The sequence below is a fragment of the Rosa chinensis genome, chromosome 2 (genome assembly GCF_002994745.2).
Source record: "Rosa chinensis cultivar Old Blush chromosome 2, RchiOBHm-V2, whole genome shotgun sequence".
Lineage (NCBI taxonomy): Eukaryota > Viridiplantae > Streptophyta > Magnoliopsida > Rosales > Rosaceae > Rosa > Rosa chinensis.
Genome location: NC_037089.1, coordinates 28679181 through 28702285, shown reverse-complemented (window position 1 = coordinate 28702285; position 23105 = coordinate 28679181). Strand labels below are relative to the sequence as shown.

The 23105-nt window shown below is 40.9% G+C and overlaps 3 protein-coding genes across 4 annotated transcripts; all 3 read right to left on the bottom strand.

Annotated features, from left to right (window-relative positions):
- Positions 1 to 71: 71 nt before the first annotated feature.
- On the bottom strand, positions 72 to 5016 carry LOC112188704 (4-alpha-glucanotransferase, chloroplastic/amyloplastic). 2 transcript variants are annotated; one of them, XM_024327878.2, is made up of 15 exons: positions 4409 to 5011; positions 4164 to 4252; positions 3991 to 4051; positions 3538 to 3616; positions 3004 to 3140; positions 2731 to 2889; positions 2577 to 2653; positions 2344 to 2483; positions 2219 to 2250; positions 2033 to 2107; positions 1580 to 1652; positions 1396 to 1484; positions 1142 to 1186; positions 893 to 1045; positions 72 to 506 (listed from the first exon to the last, which is right to left on the bottom strand). In XM_024327878.2, the coding sequence occupies exons 1-15, from the start codon at positions 4820 to 4822 to the stop codon at positions 402 to 404; spliced, it is 1728 nt and encodes a 575-aa protein (XP_024183646.1). In that variant the 5' UTR covers positions 4823 to 5011; the 3' UTR covers positions 72 to 401. The 2 variants fall into 2 exon arrangements, with proteins under 2 accessions (XP_024183646.1, XP_040371090.1); XM_040515156.1 differs by lacking the exons at positions 72 to 506; positions 893 to 1045 and having other exon boundaries at positions 1142 to 1230; positions 4409 to 5016.
- A 2369-nt stretch (positions 5017 to 7385) lies between these two features.
- On the bottom strand, positions 7386 to 8496 carry LOC112187326 (stress enhanced protein 2, chloroplastic). The gene is made up of 2 exons (XM_024326079.2): positions 8085 to 8496; positions 7386 to 7935 (listed from the first exon to the last, which is right to left on the bottom strand). The coding sequence occupies exons 1-2, from the start codon at positions 8400 to 8402 to the stop codon at positions 7666 to 7668; spliced, it is 588 nt and encodes a 195-aa protein (XP_024181847.1). The 5' UTR covers positions 8403 to 8496; the 3' UTR covers positions 7386 to 7665.
- Positions 8497 to 9729: 1233 nt separating this feature from the next.
- LOC112184610 (protein MIZU-KUSSEI 1) lies at positions 9730 to 10788 on the bottom strand. The gene has a single exon (XM_024322865.2). It carries the CDS (start codon positions 10658 to 10660, stop codon positions 9896 to 9898), a length of 765 nt encoding a protein of 254 aa, XP_024178633.1. The 5' UTR covers positions 10661 to 10788; the 3' UTR covers positions 9730 to 9895.
- Between the last annotated feature and the right edge of the window lie 12317 nt (positions 10789 to 23105).

Genomic DNA, 23105 nt, shown 5'->3' with positions numbered 1-23105 from the left:
TTGTTCAGTAGGAGGATTTATGCGTGATCAACACTGTGCTACTGGTATTTTGATTTCCTTCTTTCGCAAAATAAGCTAAATCGAGATTGTACTTGTACATTAAGGATATGATTACAAAGTCTTGATAGGAGCACTGTAATTATTGATCAAAATCTGTATTAGATTGTATTACAACAAAGTTGATTGCCTACTGTGCACAAAGTCTAGATGGGAGCATTGTGGAATTATTGATCAAAATCTGTATTGTATTACAACAGAGTTGATTGCCTACCATGCCTCTTCTTCAGCGTCTTCCCTCTTGGTCTCTTCATAGATCGATTGAAGTTGTTGTTCGGTTGTACCAATTGGTTTATGACCACTTATTAAAGGGGGGGAAAAAAAAAGTACTCAGCATCAATAATCTACACGCGCCCGTACATCGACAATATGTCCTTCAGTTGCAAAGCTTCTGTCTCCAAGCTATCAAAGCTCACAGAACTAGGCATCCTCCAACCCCAATTTCCAAACTGTGCAAAGAAAAAGAGATATCAGCGCATGTTTTATCTGTAAGTTAGGTTGCGTGTTCTACAATATGCCGGAGAAAAAACAAAAGGAAGTACAATCTCAAGTAACAAAAATTCTACATGTTTCTAGTCTTTGGCCAAGACCCAGGAGCATAGCGGTTTGTATTTTATAATCTTCTGCCTAAACATTCAGATTATAGGGTAAGGATGTGAGCACCCCAACCATGCCAAGACTACCATTATGCCTAATTACATATATATTGTGCCACTAGCCCTAATAAACATTGTGCCACAGACACCAGAGACAAGCTAGAACCATTCTACTACCCACACCACATTGGTCAAAAAAAGAGGAGAATTCTGTATCTGAGTATGAAGTTGTCATTTACCTGTGTTGCAGGAATATTCATCCTGGCAGAACTTCCTAACCTAAGAATATCTTGCATAGGCATGATTGCTGTTTGGGCGACAGAAGATAACGCAACCTTTATCATTGCCCATGAGATACCTTCTTCTTCATTAATTGAAAGATATTTCAGAACCTGATATAGCAATAAAAATTGAACAGAAACACAAAAACAAGGTTAATCTTGTTTGTCATCTAATGGGAAATTACATATGAAAAACAAAGAACTCACATTGGACTTCTCTTCTTGGGGTAAAACATCCCACCAACCTCGAATCTGTCATGTATACAAATTAACCATTAACAAGCTTCATTCAAAATCTGAAAGGGACCAAATTATTTCAATGTCAATATCATGGAATCGGAACAACAACTAGGTGTTCAGAATTGTAAATATAGGATCTGGACCTATAATTTTTCTAGCAAAAAGAAATGGAACAAAGGTCTGAATTGACAAGAAAGAAGCTGATAAGTTGATGAACCTACCGTGTCATTATCATGAGTTCCAGTGTAAACAACTTGATTGCGCTCATGATTATGAGGTAAATGAGGATTAGCAGCATCACTTCCAAAACCTAACCAGCATTTACAGATCAGGGCTAGAACACTATATCATTTATATTTGAGGTTATTTCTCAAAGCTTTACATAAAGTCGCAAGAAGTCGTTACCAAATTGGAGTACAGCCATTCCAGGTGCCCCAATGGACTTCCTGAGCTGAATTACGTCCTCAGTGATGACACCCTGTCATAATGCAACAGTAGGGATATGATGACGCATCAACTAAAACCAATCAGAGGCATTTATCATGTCTTCACAATGGCCATCAATTACTTAAAATAACAAACATCTGAATCCACACAGATTATTGAGGTCCAGGGATTGAAGACGACAGTCTATATGTTGAAACTTAACGTTACCTCTCATTGTTATAATTTACTAATACAGCACAATAACAGTGGAAGTAGAAAAACACTTGTTATTTCTACCATATCAATGATGCATGTTATATACCAAAATATTAATCAGCCAAACTTTTTACATCTATTTTGCAACACATTTTGTCTTTTCTCTTTGATTTCCTTTGGGTGGGAGAGGAAAGAGCAAATTCAGCTAAAACATACCAAATCTTCAGCTATTATGTTGGTCTTCCCAACTGCTCTGAATATGGCATCAAAAAAGGATTTTCCAGGTCCTGCCTAAAGTCACAGGAAAAAAAAAAAAACAAAAGGTTTCAGATTTGATGACAAGGACACATAAAAGAAAGAAACAGAGCTGCAACTATATTTCATAAACTATTGAAACCTGACCTTCCATTTTCCAACCATTGCAACTTTTGCTTCTGTACACACAGACACAAACAATATGTTAGCTTGATGCCAATACACATACTATAGAAGAAAAGATTGGAAGACATCTGATTATAACTTCGCACCAGAAGGAACAGCCCAGAAGCCGGCAAGCCCTCTGAAGTGGTCTATTCTGAATTCATCATATATGTTTTGTGCTCTTCGTATGCGGCGTATCCACCATGAAAATCCATCTTTCTCCATCGCTTTCCAATCATATAGGGGGCTTCAAGTAAACAATAACATTTATTAGCAATGTCAGTGATATAGAAACCAACCAGAAAACATATTTGAAGCATTATTTATGAGCCTTTGAAACCTGCCCCATAGCTGACCAGTTTCACTGAAGGCATCAGGGGGAACACCACTAACTAGAAGAGGATAACCTTTTCTGTTCTGCAAGACTAGTTGATCAGTAATTGGCATCTGTAACAGCATGCTTCTGATGCAAGTCCAAACATTAAAGTACTTACCAGCAAAAAATGTTTTCTATTGGCCCAAACATCTGCACTATGATATCCTACATAAATGGGCATGTCTCCCATGATACTGATCCCCTTTAACTGTGCATACTTGCGAACTCTCTGCCACTGCCTTTGGAACAAAAATTGTTCGGCGATGAATACATTTATCTGCACAAATAAAAGTATGAGAGAAAATGGGGAAATTAGGGACCCCTAGCATCAACTGTATATACCATAAGAAACTATAAATTCATAAGTAACAGCCAGTCACCCAGATCTCACAAAATGCTCTTTGCTCTGATAAATGTCTTCTAAGGCTGCAAGATGACGATCTTTCAAGGGTTCAGGCCACTCGTACCAGCTAAAAGCATCTAAACTGCTGTCAATTGCAGCAAAAAAAGCTGCATCTTCAAGCCAGCCTGCAACATTGTGAAAAAAGAATCACATACGGATGAAGGTGCAAATGCACACACTAGCACGCCACATCACACTTGAACGGTAGTTTTAGCACATCAGGAGAATTGAGGACACCAAGTTGAAATTAATAAAAGACAGCATCACTTTTTAGTAACAAAAAGTTTAACATAGTTTCTTGAATAAGATAAAGAGACATGCATGACTGTAGTGTGTTCACGCAGGTGTTGTTTATGTACACATGTATGTCTACATACATAAGTTCATCAAAAAAGACTCCAAAGCACTTGAACTACAGTTACCAAATTGTAATTTCTCTAAAACATGGTCAAATTCAAACATTGAGACGTTAGTATAATATCTGATATAATTATCAGTGCACAAATAATATTAAAATCTCACATGATATATCAGGGTGTCTGCGGAAATCTTCAAGCTGCCTTTTAAGATCACCTTCACTCATAATAAGCCTCTCTGCAGCCTGAAAAAACACTAAACTAAGAAACTTTTTGGTTCATTATAATAAATGAAAGTAGATCAGGTTATTACTTGTTTATAATTAATGCATTATGGAGAATCATTCAACTATCCTAAGAAGTTAATTAAGAGGACCTCAATGAATAATAGAAGGAAAAAAAGAAAAAATTTCTGGAACACGCTAATTTGAGAAACTCCACAAGAAATATGTTGGTGAATACTCAATGGATAATATTGCTAGGTAACACTTCTAGTTGTAGGCTTGTAGCATGGTTGCATTTAACCAAGATTTTAAACATAGCTCAAATTTCACTATCCATTTTTCTGTACTTTTCAACTTCATGATTATATTTGGAAACACTACTCTTGACAGTTTACCTTAGTTATCAAAGGATCTTTCATGGCAGCAACGGCTGCGTAATTCACACGCTCCGCATCACTGCATCAATCAGTGGCACAATAACAAACAAGACAGTCAGAGACATACTGGTATACGAAAACCATATAAAAACTAAAGGCGATGACAAATGCATAAAAAACAAGTCCCTCACACTGGATTCGGAAGCTCTTCCTTTGTCAACAATCCATCCTTCACAAGCTCATCAAGAGATATCAACAAAGTGTTTCCGCAATTCGCATCCTAAAACAAAACAAAAAAAGCCACCAGCCACAATGATCACCACAAATCGAAATTGCAAAACACAATCAGCACAACACTGTACACTACAATCATCACAGTCACATTTGATAACTCAAATTGTGATTTGATTGGAAAAGTTGAAAAAATTCTCAGTACCTGTCCAGAATATGGTGATCCTTCCTCATTGGCCTTCCGGCCCGGAGGAACGAGCGGGAGGACCTGCCAGAGCGAGAAGCCGGCGTCGTGAAGCCAGTCGATGAAGCGAAAGGCCTCCTCTCCGAGATCGCCAATGCCGTAAGGTCCCTTAAACGACGTCGGATGGAGGACGACGCCGGCTCTTCTGCGGTCGGTCGGATCCGGCTGGGGGAAGACCTCGCCGTAGTCGAGAGGCAAGTCCTCGCCGACGGCGTAAGCGGAGGAGGTCAAAACGGCGGCGTGTTTCATTCGGAAGAGTGGGATTGTGGTCCTACAGGGAGGGAATTGAGCGGAGGAGAAGAGGATTGAGGAGTTGGAGGAGAGCTTGGGAGAGAGAGTGGAGGGGAGGAGTGAGAGAGAAGTAGCAACGGCCATTAGAGAGAGAGAGAGAGAGAGAGAGAGTTGCAGAGAGGAAGGTGAAGATGAAGATGATGATGGAAGAGAGAGAAGGGATTGGGAATTGGAGGCTTTTTACATGTGAAAAATCACGAGGGAATCGTAGAGAGAAATTGACGAGTTTCCAGGCTTTCCCGGGAGTTTGTATGAAGGAATCTCTCAAGTGCCACGTGTTGTGTGGTTCGAGTATCCAGGATTTGACATGACATGTGAGAACGAGTCGATCAATAAAAACAAAAACAAAAAACAGGAAATTACCAAATTACCCCTAAACTCCACGTAAATACAAAACACTTTCGTCTTTATCACACTGCTCTCAAGTAGGCATGAGACTTGGTTCACCTTGGTTCAAGTTTCTTTGATTATGCATAAAATGCACCCGGTTTGATTCAAGCTTCCGTACACGTGCCCTTATAGTAGTGGGTGTTTGGCCACTTGACCACAGACAATCAGTCTCACTCTTTTATAATCGAAACACGAAAATTTATGTTTCTCGATCAAAACCCTAAAATTGCGACTTCCTCTCTTGACTCTCGGTCTCTCATGTCTCAATAACTCAAACCCACAAAAGAAGAAACTTGAGCAAACTTGCGACCTCCAGTCTCTCATCTCTCAAACCTCAAAGTCTCAAATCCATAAACTCGATCAAAATTGCTACATACTGACATTGTTCCCAACTCTCTTCGCCGACCCCAAAATTGGAACCCCCATTCTCGACCTCTCTCAATCTCTGAAATCCCGCACTCTCTTCAAACTCGTCCTCAAACTAATTGAAGCCTCCAAATTGTCATAGATTCAACAGCTACAAAATGCAAGTAGAATAGATTGTTTAGGAACCGAAAATTGGCAAAAACCGAACCGATTAGAATCTGTTTGGTTCTACTATGGTTCCATTAACTTTTAACCTCAAAAGCAAACAGAGTATAGGACATATGTTTCGGTTTCGGTTCCTTGGTATTTATACAGGATGAGAACCAATCTCAGGCCTACTTTAGGAGGTAAATATATATATATATATATATATATATATATATATTTATTTTTAATAAAGGCCGGTACGGCTGCCCTCAAGTCTTAATTAATGAAACCTCATAATACATGGGGGGCCATAGTGCCTATACCCTATATTACAATAAGTATCATGAGAACTTCCTGAAATAATAATAAGAGTCTCAACTAAAACAATATATTCTGACAAGCACCAACTAGCAAAGAGTGCTAGTAGGCTACTCCATTCGCTTTACAATTGCAGTGACATACCGGAGATATAACTCTATTTCGATAAAGCATCATTACAAATAGCACAGCTTTCCCACTATGTTGTCACGAGGATGTAAATCTTAATTCTTATAAAAATATGTCTAATGAGAATGACACACACTTATACGTCTCTCTTATATTTTGTCTATCTATTCTGTCTTTATTATTCTCTAGTTTATAATATGTTACGGCACGTCTTGCTCTATTTCCTCACTTTACAGAATTTGATATTGGTTCTCAAGTTTTAGTTTTTCGTTTGAGATTGTTCTTTTAATAAGAAAGGAGCGTCCGCTATCTGTTTGAAGTTTTGTTTTCTAGTTAACTAAATTGTATTTTGCAGTTTTTCTTTAAATCATTTTTTGTTCAAAAAAAGTACAGTTTTCACCTCTAAATTTTATAGTGTGAGAGGCGACGTCCAGCGGCAGATTTGAAACGTGAAATTGGTTCCTTAAGAACTCGATTGAGTCATCTCTTGTTGGCTTGTCCCACTCATGGCATGTTCGTTAGGGGGTGAGGTAATTGCTGATGGTAGACCAAAGCATTTCAGGGGACACTCTTACTAGGTAGTCCTCATTCAGCGAGCGACGACGGCACTGTGAGGTTTGGGTGCTGCGGCAACATGGTGGTTTGCCATGGCTTGATTGGGTGCCTAGAGAGGATTTGGGGGCCCAAAGGAATATCAGTACGCTTTAATTCTTGGGACTATGGTGGAGGTGTCTGTGCCTGTTTCTTGGTTATTTTGGCCTCTCTCTTTTGCTGCATTTTAGAGTTGGACTCTTGATTCTTGGTTATTTGGCTACTTGAAGAAGATTGCTTTTCTATTTGACATATTATATTGCGTGGAGTATGCATGGTTGGTCATACTACCGGTATCACTCTTTTCGACGTATATATTTGAGTGGAATTTGCATGGTCGATCATACCATTGATAACTTTTTACATAGCCCGGGTTACATGTGGTGTTTAATTCGATGCGCTCTTGCATCAACTTATGTCCATACTAGGTATATTTTTCGATGCCTTATTGCATCTCGTATTATTTTCTTTACTTTTTATTTTGATGCAATTTTTACATCTATTAGTTGTAATCGTTACTATTCATAAAATTGTTGTACGTCTTTACTCAAAGAGATACAATAATGCTAAGATATAGAAATATGAAATATGTGATAAAATATATGAGTACAAAATACGAGATAAGATATATGGCAAATTCTTAAAGAAGAGGACAATAATTTATGAAAAAAAAAAAAACTAAATACTTTTGATGGGATATATGACATTGGCTTGGTAAATCCGTAAATGTATATTTTCAAACGCTATAGCTACAAAATTACAATAAGTAGAGATCATTTAATTACAATACAATCTCGGTGATAGTTAAGTCTAGAGAGGATGATGAACTCGGTATTCATTCCCCATCCATATGCAACCAAACTTAGTCTAGAGAGGATGATGAACTCGGTATTCATCCCCCATCCATATCCATCCAAACTTTCTCAACATACCGTATAACATTCACTACTATCTAACTTTGTAAACAGGGAACTTGTCCTTAACTTTCAGACGTCGTCAGACCAATCAGTAATCTCGGTCTCGTAGAACAAGCCGTCGACGATCTGATCAATCAGCGAATCTATAAACGAGTTACATCCCAGAGTGAAGATCCGACCCACTCGGGTTCGAGCACTGGATATCCAAGCAGCAACCACAGCACAGGTCACCGCAGCCAAACCAACCCCCGCCGCTTCCGCTATCCCTTCCTTCCCTACTTTCCCGAACAACGAGTTTCCGGTCACCACCTCCATCGTCACCGTCGCCGCAAACACCACCTGCACATGCCAAACATATATATCATATAACAAGTGTCAAACTCTGATCAGTTGAATTTCAGAAGCACTTGAAAAGTTGAAAGTGATTTTGAGGAAAAATACGCGCTTTTTGACCTATCTCAAACAAACCCTAAGCAAGTCTCTCTTACCATAGCCAGACGACCGGAGACGATCTCGAAATCCTGGCTCTTTTTGGTGCTGTCGATGTAGTCCGACAGAGTTGCGAAAAACGACATCGCTTCATCGCCTACAGCTCTACCATCTTTGCTTGTTTTCATTACACTGACGAGATCCGAGCCGTACGATCTCAGAGTGCATAGCCGAGGCTGAAGCACGATCTTTGCGTTCTTCGTCAATTTCGGAACTGGAACCTGAGCCGGAGGGAGAGGCTGATCTCCTCCGCTGCGGACCGCCGGAGTCTGGAACCTCCTCAGCTCGCAGCGAATCCCGCCCGCCGCCGTGGCCATAGAGAGGAAATGAAGCGAAGAAGAACGAGGAGAGGGATTCCGAGAATGTTGGGTTTAAGAGGATGGGATTGGTGTTGGTGGTGGTCTGTGAAACCACGTCTTTTGTACTGTTTGTGGAGGTGGAGATGATGGAAGAGTAGGGTCACAGTGGTTACGTGGTGGCTGTTTGGCTCGTTAACGTCGTTTTCAGGAAAGATGAGATCACCACTTGGGCTGATGGACTCGTCGGTATATTAAGCTGTGGGAATGGAAGGACTTGTCGTTTTGCCTGAAAAGTCGTTGGAAAAGAACGTCTTACAGTACGAGGAAATTGGCCATGCTTGATTTTTTTGGTGTACAGGAAGAGTGTTAAGTCGACAGTATCACACCCACCACAATAACTCTACATATGGTCAATGAGAGTTGGCTTAGGCGTTAGGGCATTGCCATGGCCGGTGGCTTGACTATGACCCTGGTCGCAATGCATTTTCCACTTTTCATGTGCAAAGTGTGTTTGAGTGTAGTCTGACCATTTTCTATGTGACACTGCTTATGTTAAAAACTTTTTCTTGATCTCGTAATTTAGACGTAAAATAAAACAACTGCATGAATACACAGAAACCGGCCAATAGCATAAGTATATTGATTTGTGTCTACCCCTCGAAAACTCAAACAAGCGTGTATGATCATTATCTTTAATTAGGTGTTACTATGAAGAAGTTCGAGAGTAGAGATTAATTAAAGTATAATGAAGTCAAGTCAAAGCATGGTTTCTTTATAAGTCAATATCTTGGGGTCATAATACCAATCGAAGTCAAACTTGGACACCCATTTGTAGCTCATTGCAATGTATTGCATTGATACTTTTGGCCTGCAGTTAGGAGCCGTCTTTCTATGCCTCATGTCGCTACATATAGGAAATCTAACTTTTTTCGCTATGTGAACGCATTCTTTATAGACTCATATATATATATATATATATATAAGGTAATTAACAACCTAGCTAGCATGGAGCTAAGGTTCTATTTGGGATTGCTTTGCTTTTAAAAAAAATCAGTTTTTGTTCAAAATTTTAGAGTTTATTGTGTTTGGTAAATAAATAAAAAGCAGCTTTAATTGAAAGTTATAGGTCACTAGCAGCAGATTTTAGAAGCAGGCCAGATGTTGCTTTTAGAAGATGTTTTATGTACTGAAAGTAATTTTAAAAATATTATTTACCAAACACGAAACTATTTTAATTCACAGCTGATTATTCTCACAACACAGCAGCAGCAACAGTTTTTTTTTTAAAGTCACAGCAATCTCAAACTAGCCCTAAGTCAGTTAACTTCAATGAATGTGATCGATGTTCATCTACAACTTCACAGAAAAGGCAATCAAATATGAAAAAAGAAATACACATCTTTCATAAGGAATAGAATGATCACACCCTTCTCCATGACATCCACACTTCTTTCTATCCTAATTCTTATGCATGCCAACAATTCTATCCCTCCCTTCCCTTCCCTAGTGTGTCAAATCCTTACAAAGAAAATACTGAGCTCAGGCCCATTATTCCCTTCCGGGCTCAACATATACAACGTTTCGGAATCCTTCGAACCCACAACCCGCTCGAAGAGGGCCCGCATGTACGCCATCTCACCATCCGGGCCCTCAACGTCTGACTTCCCGGGCAACACGCCCGCTCCCATAGTCACAGCCTTGAGCAGCTCCATGACATTCAAGTCCTCCTCCGTGGCCTCCCTCTTAACCGCATAACCCGTCTTCTTCCCATTGCAAAACATAGTCCAAACAGGCTCGTCCATGAGCTTCGTCTTGTCTTTTTCACCTCTCTTCTCGCACTCGAGAGCGATCCTCACCATCCCTGAGCTCATCTCCTTCTGCAGCACGTTGGTTTGCATGGCTAGCTCGACAATGAAGCTGGGGAGAGTCTTAGAGCTTTCCTGTATTGACAGGCTCACCCGGCCCTTCCGGTACCCGAACAGCGTGCCGCTGACTCGGACACCAGAAGTAACGGTGCGGTTGGAATCGAGCTTGCCGCCGGGGAGGGACGGCATTTTGCATGCTGTGGGTGTGATGATGGGAAAGGACCGGATGACGGATCTGAAGACGCGGAAGACTTTGGTTTTGTTTTTCTTTTTAATGGAGGGCTGGAGGAGGCTCGAGTGTGTGCTGGGATTTGGAAGTGGCGGCGCCGGTGGTACGTTGGTTGTCTGGGTGGAGGAGGATGCTGACGGACGGTCCTGTTCTTTTGATACAGATTTTGTTGGCTCCCCCATTAATGGCGTTGGTGATCCAGGAATGGGAGAGTGCCATGAGAGAGAGGAGTGAGACAGAGAAGAGCGAGAGAGACCGGGATCAGAGAGAAGGCTGGGTCCGATTGTAAAGTTTGTTATCGGATTTGTGGCATCGATTAGTTTCCTAACCTTAGATTGCGGTTTGTGATCTTATCTACCTATTTTCCTTGTTGGTGTATATATATAGCATGGTTTTTTTTTTCTTCTAGGAGAGTTTCATTCTATTTTAACTTCTGCATGCAAATTACTACGGTCATAGAACATCCAAAGGTGAATAAACGAAATAAGCACAAAGGGCATTTCACAAAGCCAATTACAATAATAGATCGGAAAAAACAGAAGTTACAAAATATTAGCAAAAAAATTAGAGGAACTCTTGCGATAGCAAAAGCTTGTACTCGAGTAAAACTATAAGAATATCTAAAAACTATATGGTTTCGAGTTAGTTGATTTCCACACACAAATGTTTTTTTAATGGAACTAACAAATAAACAACCTTGATTATTGGAAGTGTTTTTTATTAAACCGTTTGGTATCTACGACGTCCATTATGGCGTTTAAAATATTGAATTAGGATGAAAACCTCTATATTTCTAATCTAATTAAGAATTTAGGTAATGGCGATTGATGATGACGTTTGAAGGATAGAGGCTTCAAGGAGGCATTATCAGTAAGAAACCCTAATGTCTATTAGGTAGCTCTTGTTGCTACTAAGAGAAAGTTCTAATGAGGCATCAATTGATTTGTTTAAGTTCTTATGGTCAAGATATTGGTTTGCTAGGAGCTGTGTGTTCACTGTTTGTTTAAGTCCACTTCACCGATTGCTCGCTAGTCCTTCGGAGCTCTGACGTCCGCTTTGTTTGGCTGGTCTCTTTAAATGGGGTTTTCCCGTTACCGCTTGTAAATCCAATGAATACGGTAGTGCATCAAGGGTCTGCACGGTCTTTGGCTATCTGTCCCTTTGATCCCTCTGCGGATCGTTTCTTTTTTTCTTCTGTTTTGGTTACTGTGTTTGTATCGGAGGATGTTTTGTATGGTTTAGAGATTTGGGTTATGGAGATCTTTCGATGGGTTCTGTGCTGCTGTTCTTGCACGGGTTGTTTTGGTTGGACTACGTCATCTCTCTCCTGGTAGATCTGCACCGTTGTTGAAGCTTGTAGGGTTGTTGGTTAATTTGTTTTTGTTTGTTGGGTTTATTTCTTTGGGCTCGTTTTGGGTCTTTTGCTTTTAATGTAGTTCTTGTTGAAGAAAATCATTCCATCGCAAAAAAAAAAAAAAAAAAAAAGGTTTGCCAGGAGGAATAAATTGATTCCTTGACCAGTGAAAGTGAAGACGAACCATATTTTAAGGCTTTTTTTCCATATGTAATACGTCGGCAATTGTTGGAGGTGAAAAATTCCGATTAGGAATTTGACCCAACAATGAATGCGGACTGGAGCGGAAGTTGAACCGGGGACAATCAAAAGGTTTCTATTCGTCGTTGACTTGATGTTGACGAAGCGAAGACTATTCTTGGCTTCGTAACTTGTCACCGTTCCGTGATTTCTCTCCACTCCGTAACCTTTCTCCGTCGCCTCCCTCTATAGTCTCCCTACGTAAGCTCCCTTTGTAGCCTCCCTATGCAAGCTCCCTCCATAACCACCCTTCATAGCTTCTCTCCATAATCTCTCTCAGCTCCGTCACCTCTCTATATAATCTCCTACGTAACCTCCCTTCGTAGCCACTCTCCGTAACCTCCCTTCGGTTCTTGGCTTTAATGAGGAAGCAGAGACTCCTCTTCGCCGTCGATGTGAGAGTGGAATGGGAGGGTACCTGCAAAAGACCCTCCGATGCCTAAGTCAGTATTTTCCTGAGTCGAGTATAGAAGTCTGAACTAGAGTTTGATGCCATACCTGATCATTTTGTCCCTATTTATAGGTGTCTTACAACTTGGGCTGCAAGTAAACTTGCATGGCAAGTTACCAATAACTTGGGTAGTAAGTCACCATTAAGGCCGCAGTTACTCCTGCAATAACCGTCACTTATTAGCGGCCATGATTGTCACACTGAATGTCGCATTAATCGTCGCATTTACGGCTACATTAACTGTCGCATTTACTACTACTATTACTTCTCTTCAATTGCCTTGATCATAGGGTCAAATTTGTTGACACCCCCACAATGCCCCCAAATTTTCTCTTTGGACACCTATCTGAAGTGAAAATTTTCAAAAAGCTTGAGCTTCGAAATAGGCCACCCGAGCCTCTCCTTTGGGCACCCATTCTAGAAGAAGTTTTCAAAGAACACTCTTTGGGTCCAAAATGGGATCCAGATTTCTCAAGCCTAATCTTGAAGTCAAACTCGGTCAAACTCAGCTCGGGCCCAAGCCCAAATTTATTTTTCCTCTCTTTTTTATTTTTTATTTTATTTATTTTTTATGAAACGGGTGAGATCCAACCCGGCCACAACTCGGCCCTACCTAGGCTTGAGTTAGTCCCAACCCGGGTAAGCTTTTGACCCGCTTCTGCACCCAGCTCAGTTGCGAACCAGCTCCGGCCCAATCTGGCATCCTTCCGACCTGATTTTGACGTGCTTCCTGCCGGATTTCCCAGCCTCTTGCCGTTTCGAGAATCTCTGGATTCTCCTCTGATTGCTCCATGATTTATGACGCATCTTATTTATACAAAAGCTCTCCGGCTTGGCTAGCTCTCCACCTCTATCTCTCGACAATGCCGGAGATAGCAAGATTCTGGCCCGGCCACCTGCTGTCCGACTCGACCTCCGACTCCTCTCGACTCTACCGCGCTTGACTCTCGGTCCCCACCTGGCTACTTCTTCCATTCGGACGTCGCCTCTCCCAGCCCAGAGTTCCCAGTCTTTCGACCCGCCGCCGACGCGCCTCAGCTCCATCGCTCTCACTGCTCTGGATCTTTGCTTCCACGCACCGACTCCAAGCTCTCACTCCAAAAAGCATCGAGGCTCTCGGCCCCATATCCAGTCTCTGATCGCAGAAGTCTCTTCCTCCTTTTTTCTTCTCTTTTTTTTTTTTGTTCTTATTTTGTTGTTGACTTCCAATATTTTCTGACTATCTTATTTCTTCATTCCAGTGCTCCAACTATTGGTTTTGGGCCAGCACGCTGAATTCTGATTAATCTGACCTCCAAGGCTACCTGTTTGTAAGTTTTTGCTTTCTTATTCTTTTTCCCACTCTTATTTTCCTAATACCAGCCCCTGTTTTAGGGCCATGATTGAATCGGGAATAATCCAAGACTACATCATCGCCGCACGCGAGTTTTGGCCTTTTATTTCTACTTCGATGCCAGTCTATTCCTTTATGGTTACTATTGCTTCTTCTATTGTTATTTCATGAACGGAATAAACCCACATGTTTCAATCAAGAAACAACTCACACAAATCACGGGATAAACCCACAAGTTTCAATCAATAACAAATCACGGAAATCATGGAATAAACCCACACGTTTCAATCAAGAAACAACTCACCCAAATTACGGGATAAACCCACATGTTTCAATCAAGAAAAATTAACTCACACAAATCACGGGATAAACCCACACGTTTCAATCAAGAAACAAATCACAGCGGACAGACTAGAGCTCTAACTGATCGTATCCACTAACCCAGCCAAAGGCGTGAAGTTTTGATTTTCCCACCCACAATCACATTTTGTGATCCACGATCCTCAACTCGTAAGTCTTTGGATTCACGTTATAAATACCAAAACATTTAAAGGAGTCGCACTGGACCCAAAATGTTACACGAATCTAAAATAAAAGATTTCCCGTAATTGATCCTTATCAATTACTCCCGGTACAAGACCCACACTTAAATAAGCCACCCGCGAACTAAAATGTTCCACAATACACAACACTTTTCAAAACAATAGAAACCAATCATTTCACAAAATATTGTTTCACGAAAAGTCACACCCCAAAACAATTAAATGAACCACCCACAATTATTGTTTTATCACTCAAATCCACCTACACATATATATTTCACGTAAATATATATATATATATATATATATATATACACGTAGACATTCACTCAGAAATGCTACTAATACCAACTATAGTTTGCAGTTAACTAAATAACTATCAAAGCGATAAGGTAAGCTCGTTCGTAAATGAACATTGTGAGATTACTCACCTTGAAATCCTGCTGCGTCTTCTATACAGAACTGAACTTTTACTTTTCACAGCCTGTTTTCTGTTTCATGGCTCCCATCAAGTTTACCGATTCGACCTTACCTTAGAAAGGGAGCTCGGAGTCAAGTGGTGAACCCACACCTTGGCAACCAACGCATTCGATTCTGGAGAATTGCGCTGAAGCGTATTCTATCCCAAAATTGGTCAAACTTTCAACCGTTCCTGCAGACGCGAATATCTACACGAGTAGGAATATTCCTGACGATGCCTTGATCTTGTTTCCTGAGAACTTGCGTTATTCAGGTTCCCTATTCACCCTGTCTTTCAGCTCATGTGGGTCGTGCTCGGTCTGCATCCATTTCAACTTAATCTGAACTCCTACCTTATGTTATCTGCTTTATTGATCATGGGTTTGAAGTGGGACGTTTCTTTGAGATTGTCTGATTTCCTCTACCTCTACAATTGCTCCAAGCTAAGCAAATATTTTTGGCATTTCAATTTCACACCTTTTCCGAAGATGAAGGTATTCGCAGGGATTTCCACTCACGATAGTGATTGGAAATCTAGGGCTTTGATGATCTCTGGTGATTGGAGATCTCCTGAGCTGGACTTGCTTCCTCCGAAGGCCTTTGCTGATGACCTCGGTATATATCATGTATCTTGATCAAACTATATTATGATCAAATCTTCGTTCCAATTGTTTATTGAATTTGATTTGTCATCTTTCAGCTTATAAGATTTCTCAAGCAAAGTTCGTCCTTCCTCCTAGTCACGTGCAATGGCTGGAGACTCATCTTGTCAGGCGGGGATAGTATCCCTCTCAGTTTGCAACCCTCGAGAATTTTGTTGACATGGTGTCTAATCATCCTTCGGCTTTGTTTGGCTGCTACCGAACGCATGTGAATCAGTCTCTTTTAGGAAAAACATTAGCACTCTAGGTGGGGCGCATGGAGAGCCATTTTTATGTATCGAAGCATTGCGAACCTCTGTTCACAGAATATCTTGCTATTAAGGACACATTCGTTTGTCCCTGGTTTTGGGGTCATGGTTGTTGGGGAGGACGACGCAGACAAAGGGTTAGAGGAGAGGGATGAGGGGTTCAATGGCGACGATGTAGAGGAGAGAATGCATTCCCACGTCGTGAGGGAATTACCTTAAATAATCCCCCCTCCTCGGAAATTGAGGAAGCGGAAGGCTGAAAATGTTCTTGACAGCAACAGGCCCTTGCATGCTCCCACCATCGATTCGTCTCGTGGTGCCCCACCACCCTCTCCGTCACGAAGGGGCTCACTTCCCCAAAGACTTGCCCCAGGCGAAGCTGCTGATTCTGCTCTTCAAAGAGCCTCTTCATCTCAAGAGGATCCAACAGCTTTCATGCCGCTACCACCCAAGGCTTTGGAGCTCAAATTCAAGAAACGGGACGACACCGATATCTTAGCTGGGGAGTCCCTTTCTTCCAATGGCTTGGCGGCGTTGGTGGTGGCTGGCGCCTTTGTATCGTCACATCCTAAATTAGGAGGTCCTCCCAAGAGCCCTATGGCGCTGTACGATAACGTTTGTGCCTCTCAGCTTGATGTGAGTACCTTTACATTTCCCTTCTTTATAGAATCTCTGCTTCCTTTAACTAATTCTTTCTTTTTTCCCTTTTCTCTTGTGCAGGCTCTCTTGGCATCTCATTGCTTCTTGCACGGCAGTGACGCTTTGCATACCAAACAACAACAGAAACTCGACGAGGCGAATCGTAAACTCGAGTTTAAAGAGAAAGAGCTCGATGATCAGATGAGGACAATGGTGGAATTGGCCTCCGTTCTTGAGGACAAGAACCGCGAGATAACGAAGTTGAAGAATGACCTGGCCTTAGTAACTCGAAGCAAAGACTAGGAGTTCTAAAAAGGTGCTGCTCAGATGAAGTGTGTGTCAGCTAAATACTTCCGACTCGGGTGGAATCAAGCTCTGACTGAAGAAGACAAAAGGCGCTACGTAGGAGTTCGACAGTTTTTATGGGTTTGATCCTATGGGTTACTCTCCCATTCGTGGCATGCAAATAGGAGATGTCCCATCGCCTACCTCGAGCGCTTTTGATGAGGAGGAAGAGGAGGTGTTGTCCACCGCTTGAGTTAGATCAGTCTCTCCTCCCGTAACATGTGGTCCCGACGGCGCTCCTTAGTCTTGAAGCTTTCGAGGCTTTCCATGTTTTACCTTTCTTTTTATATTTCATGCTTATGTAATAAAAGTCGTACGAGAGGCGACTATTATTTCCTTTTCATGAATCGTGGCTCAAGTTGTACTTTCTTGATATTTCAATAATATATGCAATTGAATTTTAAATATCGTGTCTGTTTAAATATCACTTTTGAACTGCTCAATTACCTTTGAAAAGACAAACTAACCTTTCCAAACATGCCACATTGACCGTGATCACCATTCTCAACGGCTTCAGTGACGGTCACCATGACCACATCAACCGAGCTCCAAACCAACAACTTTGGTCTCCCCAGCGTTGATGGCGGTCTTCGTGCCCTCTCTTGGTTACCGTTGTGGGCTCCATGCGCCCTTTTGATCCTTTATCGCAGTCACACAATGTGTAAATGCAATTTTGCCAATTCTCAAGCATACGTACCTCACCTCATCGCCGACCTCGACGTCGATGTTGATGTCAACCTCGATGACGGTGCCTCAATGTCAGTGTCAACGTCTGTGGTGTCGACCTCGACGAGGGTGCCAATCTCGACGTCATCGACGTAGATGTCCTCGCAATAACCTCATCATCGACCCCAATGTCGGCTTGGATGATGACAACAGCAGTCTCTATGACCACCATCAATGTTTCCATGGCTTAGATGTGTATTCCATTCCCCTATTTGCCCCCTTGGTTTGCTTGTCTGTGCTCGCAAACGCTCAGAAAGGAAAACAAAACAAAGGTAGAATATTCGAGGCACAGAGCCTTTCAAACAAAAAGTTATATTTGAGAATTTGAAACCAAACCGTATTGGAGGTTTTGCCCTCTGCGCACTGCTTATTTACATCTTCTGGGGTTAGGATTGCCCTCATTTCTCCGTGCATAACCTCCACATCCTGCAAGTTTAAAATCCATCACACCATCCTACCCCTGCCTGCAACGAGGGTGTGGTCCATCATCCCACCCCCGCTCGCAGCGAGGGGTGAGGCACACCATCCTACCCCCGCCTATGGCGAGGGTGTGGTCCATTATCCCACCCCCGCTCGCAGCGAGGGGTGAGGCACACCATCCTACCCCCGCCTATGGCGAGGGTGTGGTCCATTATCCCACCCCCGCCTGCAGCGAGGGTGAAGCACGCCATCCCACACCCGCCTGGAGCGAGGGTGTGGTACATCATCCCACCCTCGCTGCGGTCCAACATCCCACCTCCGCCTGTAGCGAGGGTCCATGAGGGCTCACAAGTTGTTAAGCGAACAATACTTTAGTCATACACGCCACCGGCTTCCATTGCATTTCAAGATCAATTGTAAACGAAAATCATAGGAGTAACTGCTAAATTCTAATTGGTGTTACCTGGGTTGGTGCCCATTTGCTACTTTGAATGGAGACTTACTGGCTTCCCCTTAGATTTCAACTGTGAGTCCTTGAGGACTGGCTCAGCTACACTCATCAATCACTTTCCTCAGCACGTACTTCCTTAGAGCCCTCGAGGATTGGTTTGTACTGGTTCCTCCAGTTATTCATCCAATCAGTGTGCCGCTTGCCCCTCGGAGTGAGGTCTATTTAAGCCTTTGCTGGTGGAGCAGCCGGCGCCCGCGTTTGTTACTCTATTGGTTTAGCAACCACCGTCGCTGGCCTCGTCGCTACCTCATCCTTTGCATCTCATCATTCAGAGGCAAGTTCAGATCTTACAGTAGGTTCGAGGCAAGTCTGTTTGGGGATTGGATTTTGTCACTGCCAGTCCTCAATGACAGAAATGGGATTCCTTGAGGTGCAACTCCCGCTATCACTTTTAGGGAAAAGAATTCCCACAGAAGGCGCCACTTATTGGAGGTGAAAAATTCCGGTTAGGAATTTGACCCAACAATGAATGCGGACTGGAGCGGAAGCTGAACCGGGGACAATCGAAAGGTTTCTATTCGTCGTTGACTTGATGTTGACGAAGCGAAGACTCCTCTTGGCTTCGTAACTAGTCACCACTCCGTAACCTCTCTCCGTCGGCTCCCTCTGTAGGTCTCCCTACGTAAGCTCCCTTTGTAGCCTCCCTATGCGAGCTCCCTCGGTAACCTACCTTCGTAGCTTCTCTCCATAATATCTCTCCGCTCCGTCACCTCTCTATATAATCTCCCTACGTAACCTCCCTTCGTAGCCACTCTCCGTAACCTCTCTTCACTTCTTGGCTTTAACGAGAAAGCGGAGACTCCTCTTCGCCGTCAGTGTGAGAGAGGAAGGGGAGGGTACCTCCAAAAGACCCTCCGATGCCTAAGTCAGTATTTTCCTGAGTCGAGTATAGAAGTCTCAACTAGAGTTCGATGCCATACCTGATCATTTTGTCCCTATTTATAGGTGTCTTACAACTTGGGCTGCAAGTAAACTTGCATGGCAAGTTACCAATAACTTGGGTAGTAAGTCACCATTAAGGCCGTAGTTACTCCAGCAATAACCGTCACTTATTGGCGGTCATGATTGCCACACTGAATGTCTCATTAATCGTCGCATTTACGGCTACAATAACTGTCGCATTTACTGCTGCCATTACTTATCTTCAATTGTGTTGATCGTATGGTCAAATTTGTTGACCACCCCCACATCAATCTCGACCAATGCATGAAATTTATATGGGGAAGTTTGAAGAAGCTTGATATTCTTAACTCAAATGGACGTACGTATAAATGATATTCATCATCACCATTCTTGGAGACTTGAGTCTTGTCACGCCTTGACAATTTATTTGAGTAGGATTCCTGCTCTAACTTTTACAATATCAAACACTCAATAAAACTAGCTAGAGTTTTCACTCCCTGTAGTTTCTAAGTGAGCAAGACTAAAACAAAAGCCATTCTTCGACTATTTAGACTACAATTTTCTGAGCCCAAACATCCAACCCCATTAGTGGAGAAGTTGACCATGTTTTCTACACGAAGAATAGATGAAATGGTCAGCTGAAGAAGTGTAGGTATAAGGTTTACACTTGATGTGTTGGCATCCCTATAAAAAGCACTGAAGAAGCCTACAAAGTTCATCAAAACTGATCTCGGAGAATTTCAGGTAATTGCATCTCATGCATAAGCACGGGTCAGTCCTAGTCAACCCTACGTTTTTGGGAGTCCAATTTTGGAAAGTATCTTTTGGTTTTTAGATTTTATTTTACAAAGATATTTTTCAATTGATAAAATCGTGCTTTTGAAGTCCTAGGTGATTTAGAATTTGTTTATTTTAATTGGATATCTTTTATTAAAAGATCTTTCCTAGTAGGAGTCCAGTTAGGGTTAAGTCTTAATTGTTGAGAATTTATTTTTTCCTCAACATATTCAGAAAAGCAGAGTTGATTGTGTAGGAATTTTGATGCAAGAATTATTGTGTGTCTTGCTTGCTTAGAAAGAGTTCCATAGGAGTCCATGAAACACTTGTTCCGTGTCTAAGTGTTTCATTGTTCATTCATATACATGCATTGATTCTCTCGAGATCAGTAGAGAAAATTGGTGGTGCAAGTGGAGTGATATTTGCAGATCGTTCAAGTGAAGAAGAAGGTCAAGATTCAAGACAAACACCTCTCTAGTGAGTCTAGAGATTGTAGCCGCGTAGAGAGCTATATGTGTTTGTAAAGAACCATATCCTTCATCAATAAGTTGATTGATTTTATTTGGGTTCTCAAGAGTAAAAGCCCCGCAGTGTTTTTAATCTCAAAATTGAGGTTTTCACTGCGTAACCAAAATTGTGTTTTCTGTGTGAATTTTTGATTTCTGCCCAATAAGGATTGCAACGTGCCTATCAATTTCCGAAATCCAGAAAAATGTTTCATCCAAGTATTTTCAAGAAGAAAGAAAGACGATGCGAGCACATAAAGGCACGAACTTTTTTAAAATGGACAGCTTCATTAGCCCCTTATATATCTTTATAGTTTAATTAATTGTGTTAAAGTAACTATCAATGATAAATAAACACTTAATTGGTTAGGATGAAAATTAAGCATGAAACTGTTGCCACGTCTCGGGAATATATGCAAATTCTTGAAGTACATGCATGAAATACATAAAAATTAGTTACTACTTAATAAGCACATCATATCAAACTTGGAGAAAAATCTCTGATTTCATCTTCATAGATTGGGTGCTTGTTACGAAATGTCAAGAAAATCGATCGAGAACTCCTTTTGATCATGATCTTCACTGCTTTTGTAAATGGCGGCTTCTTGTTATCTTGTATGTGATTTGAACCCAGAGAGACCAGTGTTGAAGGTTGAACCACATAAAATAAACACTAATAAAAAATTGAGTAACAAACAAGTAATTAACAACATCATTTATTGAAAGTGATTGATTATACCAAATGCTTGACCAACAAAGCAACAATGATGAAGCATCTTACTAAAAATCACTACATGTGCTCGAATTGGAAAGAGCCTCGATCTGGGTGTAAAACTCTCACATTTGGGTTTGAATCATGTCGACACTGATTGGATCGATTTTAAATCTCAATCTATTCTTGAAATGAAATCTCAATTTATTCTTGGTGTTCAGGAGGAAGGAAACATTTTGACACAACTCTCTGTTACGGATTAGTCTTTGCGCCTAAAAGCATTTGAAGATACCGTGTGATCTCGATAAGAAAAATTAAAAAAAGTACTCATGCCAAAAGAAAATGATGAAGTATCTGCTAAAAGAAAATTTTTTCATATATAGATTATAGATATAATGAAAATTTTGAGGTGTCAAAATATAAGGTGAAATATTTTTAATCAAAAGCGAGACAACGATGGGTGAACTTACTTTATTTTATCACTATAGAACAGAACCTAAGTGGCTCTACCATTATTACAATTCAAATCATACTAAACACAAAAACCAAGAAAAATTTGAGACAAAAACTCATACTAAACACAAAAATCATACTAGTATCAAAAATTTCTGTAAGAGGCATTTTGAACTGTTATCCACCCCGAAGAGCCACTAACCTTGTGTACCGGTGAACCGGACTCTGAAGATAACGTAACTATCATCATTACCACCACTTCCAGACGTAAGGCTATTAGCACTAAAGCCATGAGATGAAGAGTGGAGTAGTGGCTTCAATTGTTTTCATTAGGTGATGTGCGCTATATAGCTTTGAGACTAGTGGAGTTGGCAAGTTGAAAGGTTAGAGTTTGAAACATAAAAGAGAAATAGATATTTTATGTATCAAAAATTTGTGTTTTGTGCTTGTAATTTTCTTCCGACTCCTTATATATTTAATACTTATGACCAAAATTCGAAAAATCGCTAGGCGCTAGTCGGGCGGTGGCTAGGGAACTAGCGCCCAGACGCCTAGGCGATTTTGTATTTATTTAATTTTATAGAATATAATTATATATAATTTAAATTTTTTTCAATTAAACAATTTTAGATCCATATTAGTAACATAAAAAATTAGGCTATTTTCTATAAAGCCTTTTACTGCATAAACCCATCAATAACAAATATCATGACTAATCAAATATTCAAGTTAGAATGTAACTAGGGGTGCGCAAAACAAGGTACAAACCGGCCAAACCGGTCAAAACCGACCGGTAAATATGGATTGGTTAAGGTTTTTTAACTTTAAAAATTGAAAGCCGGTTCAATACCGAACCAAACCATTTATGAATTGGGTTGGTTTGGTTTCTCTTCTGCTTAAACCGCGGAACCCGAACTGACCGGTATGTTTGAAATATAAGAAGAAAAAGTTTTAAATTTATATATATTCATTCGTCCAATTGTTCTAAGTAAGTTCTAAATATCCAATTATAACCTTATTCTCAAATAATATATTACCATATCGAATCCAATGCCCAAAGGCCTAGAGGTCTAATATATAATCACTATGATTAATTTAATCGTCTCATATCACATATCTCAATCTCTCATTCTCTAACCTTTAATACTACCATATTAAGCTAGTATTTATAGCTAAGCCATCAAATAAGTCAATCACTTTGAATCTATTCTAGATTTTGGTTTTTGAATATTAGTTTTGGATTTGATTATTGTATTTTAAATTTAGATTATGCTTATTTAATATAATTTTTATTATTTAGATTGAATTTGACTAGAATTTCTTTTTCATAAATAGTATGTTAATAT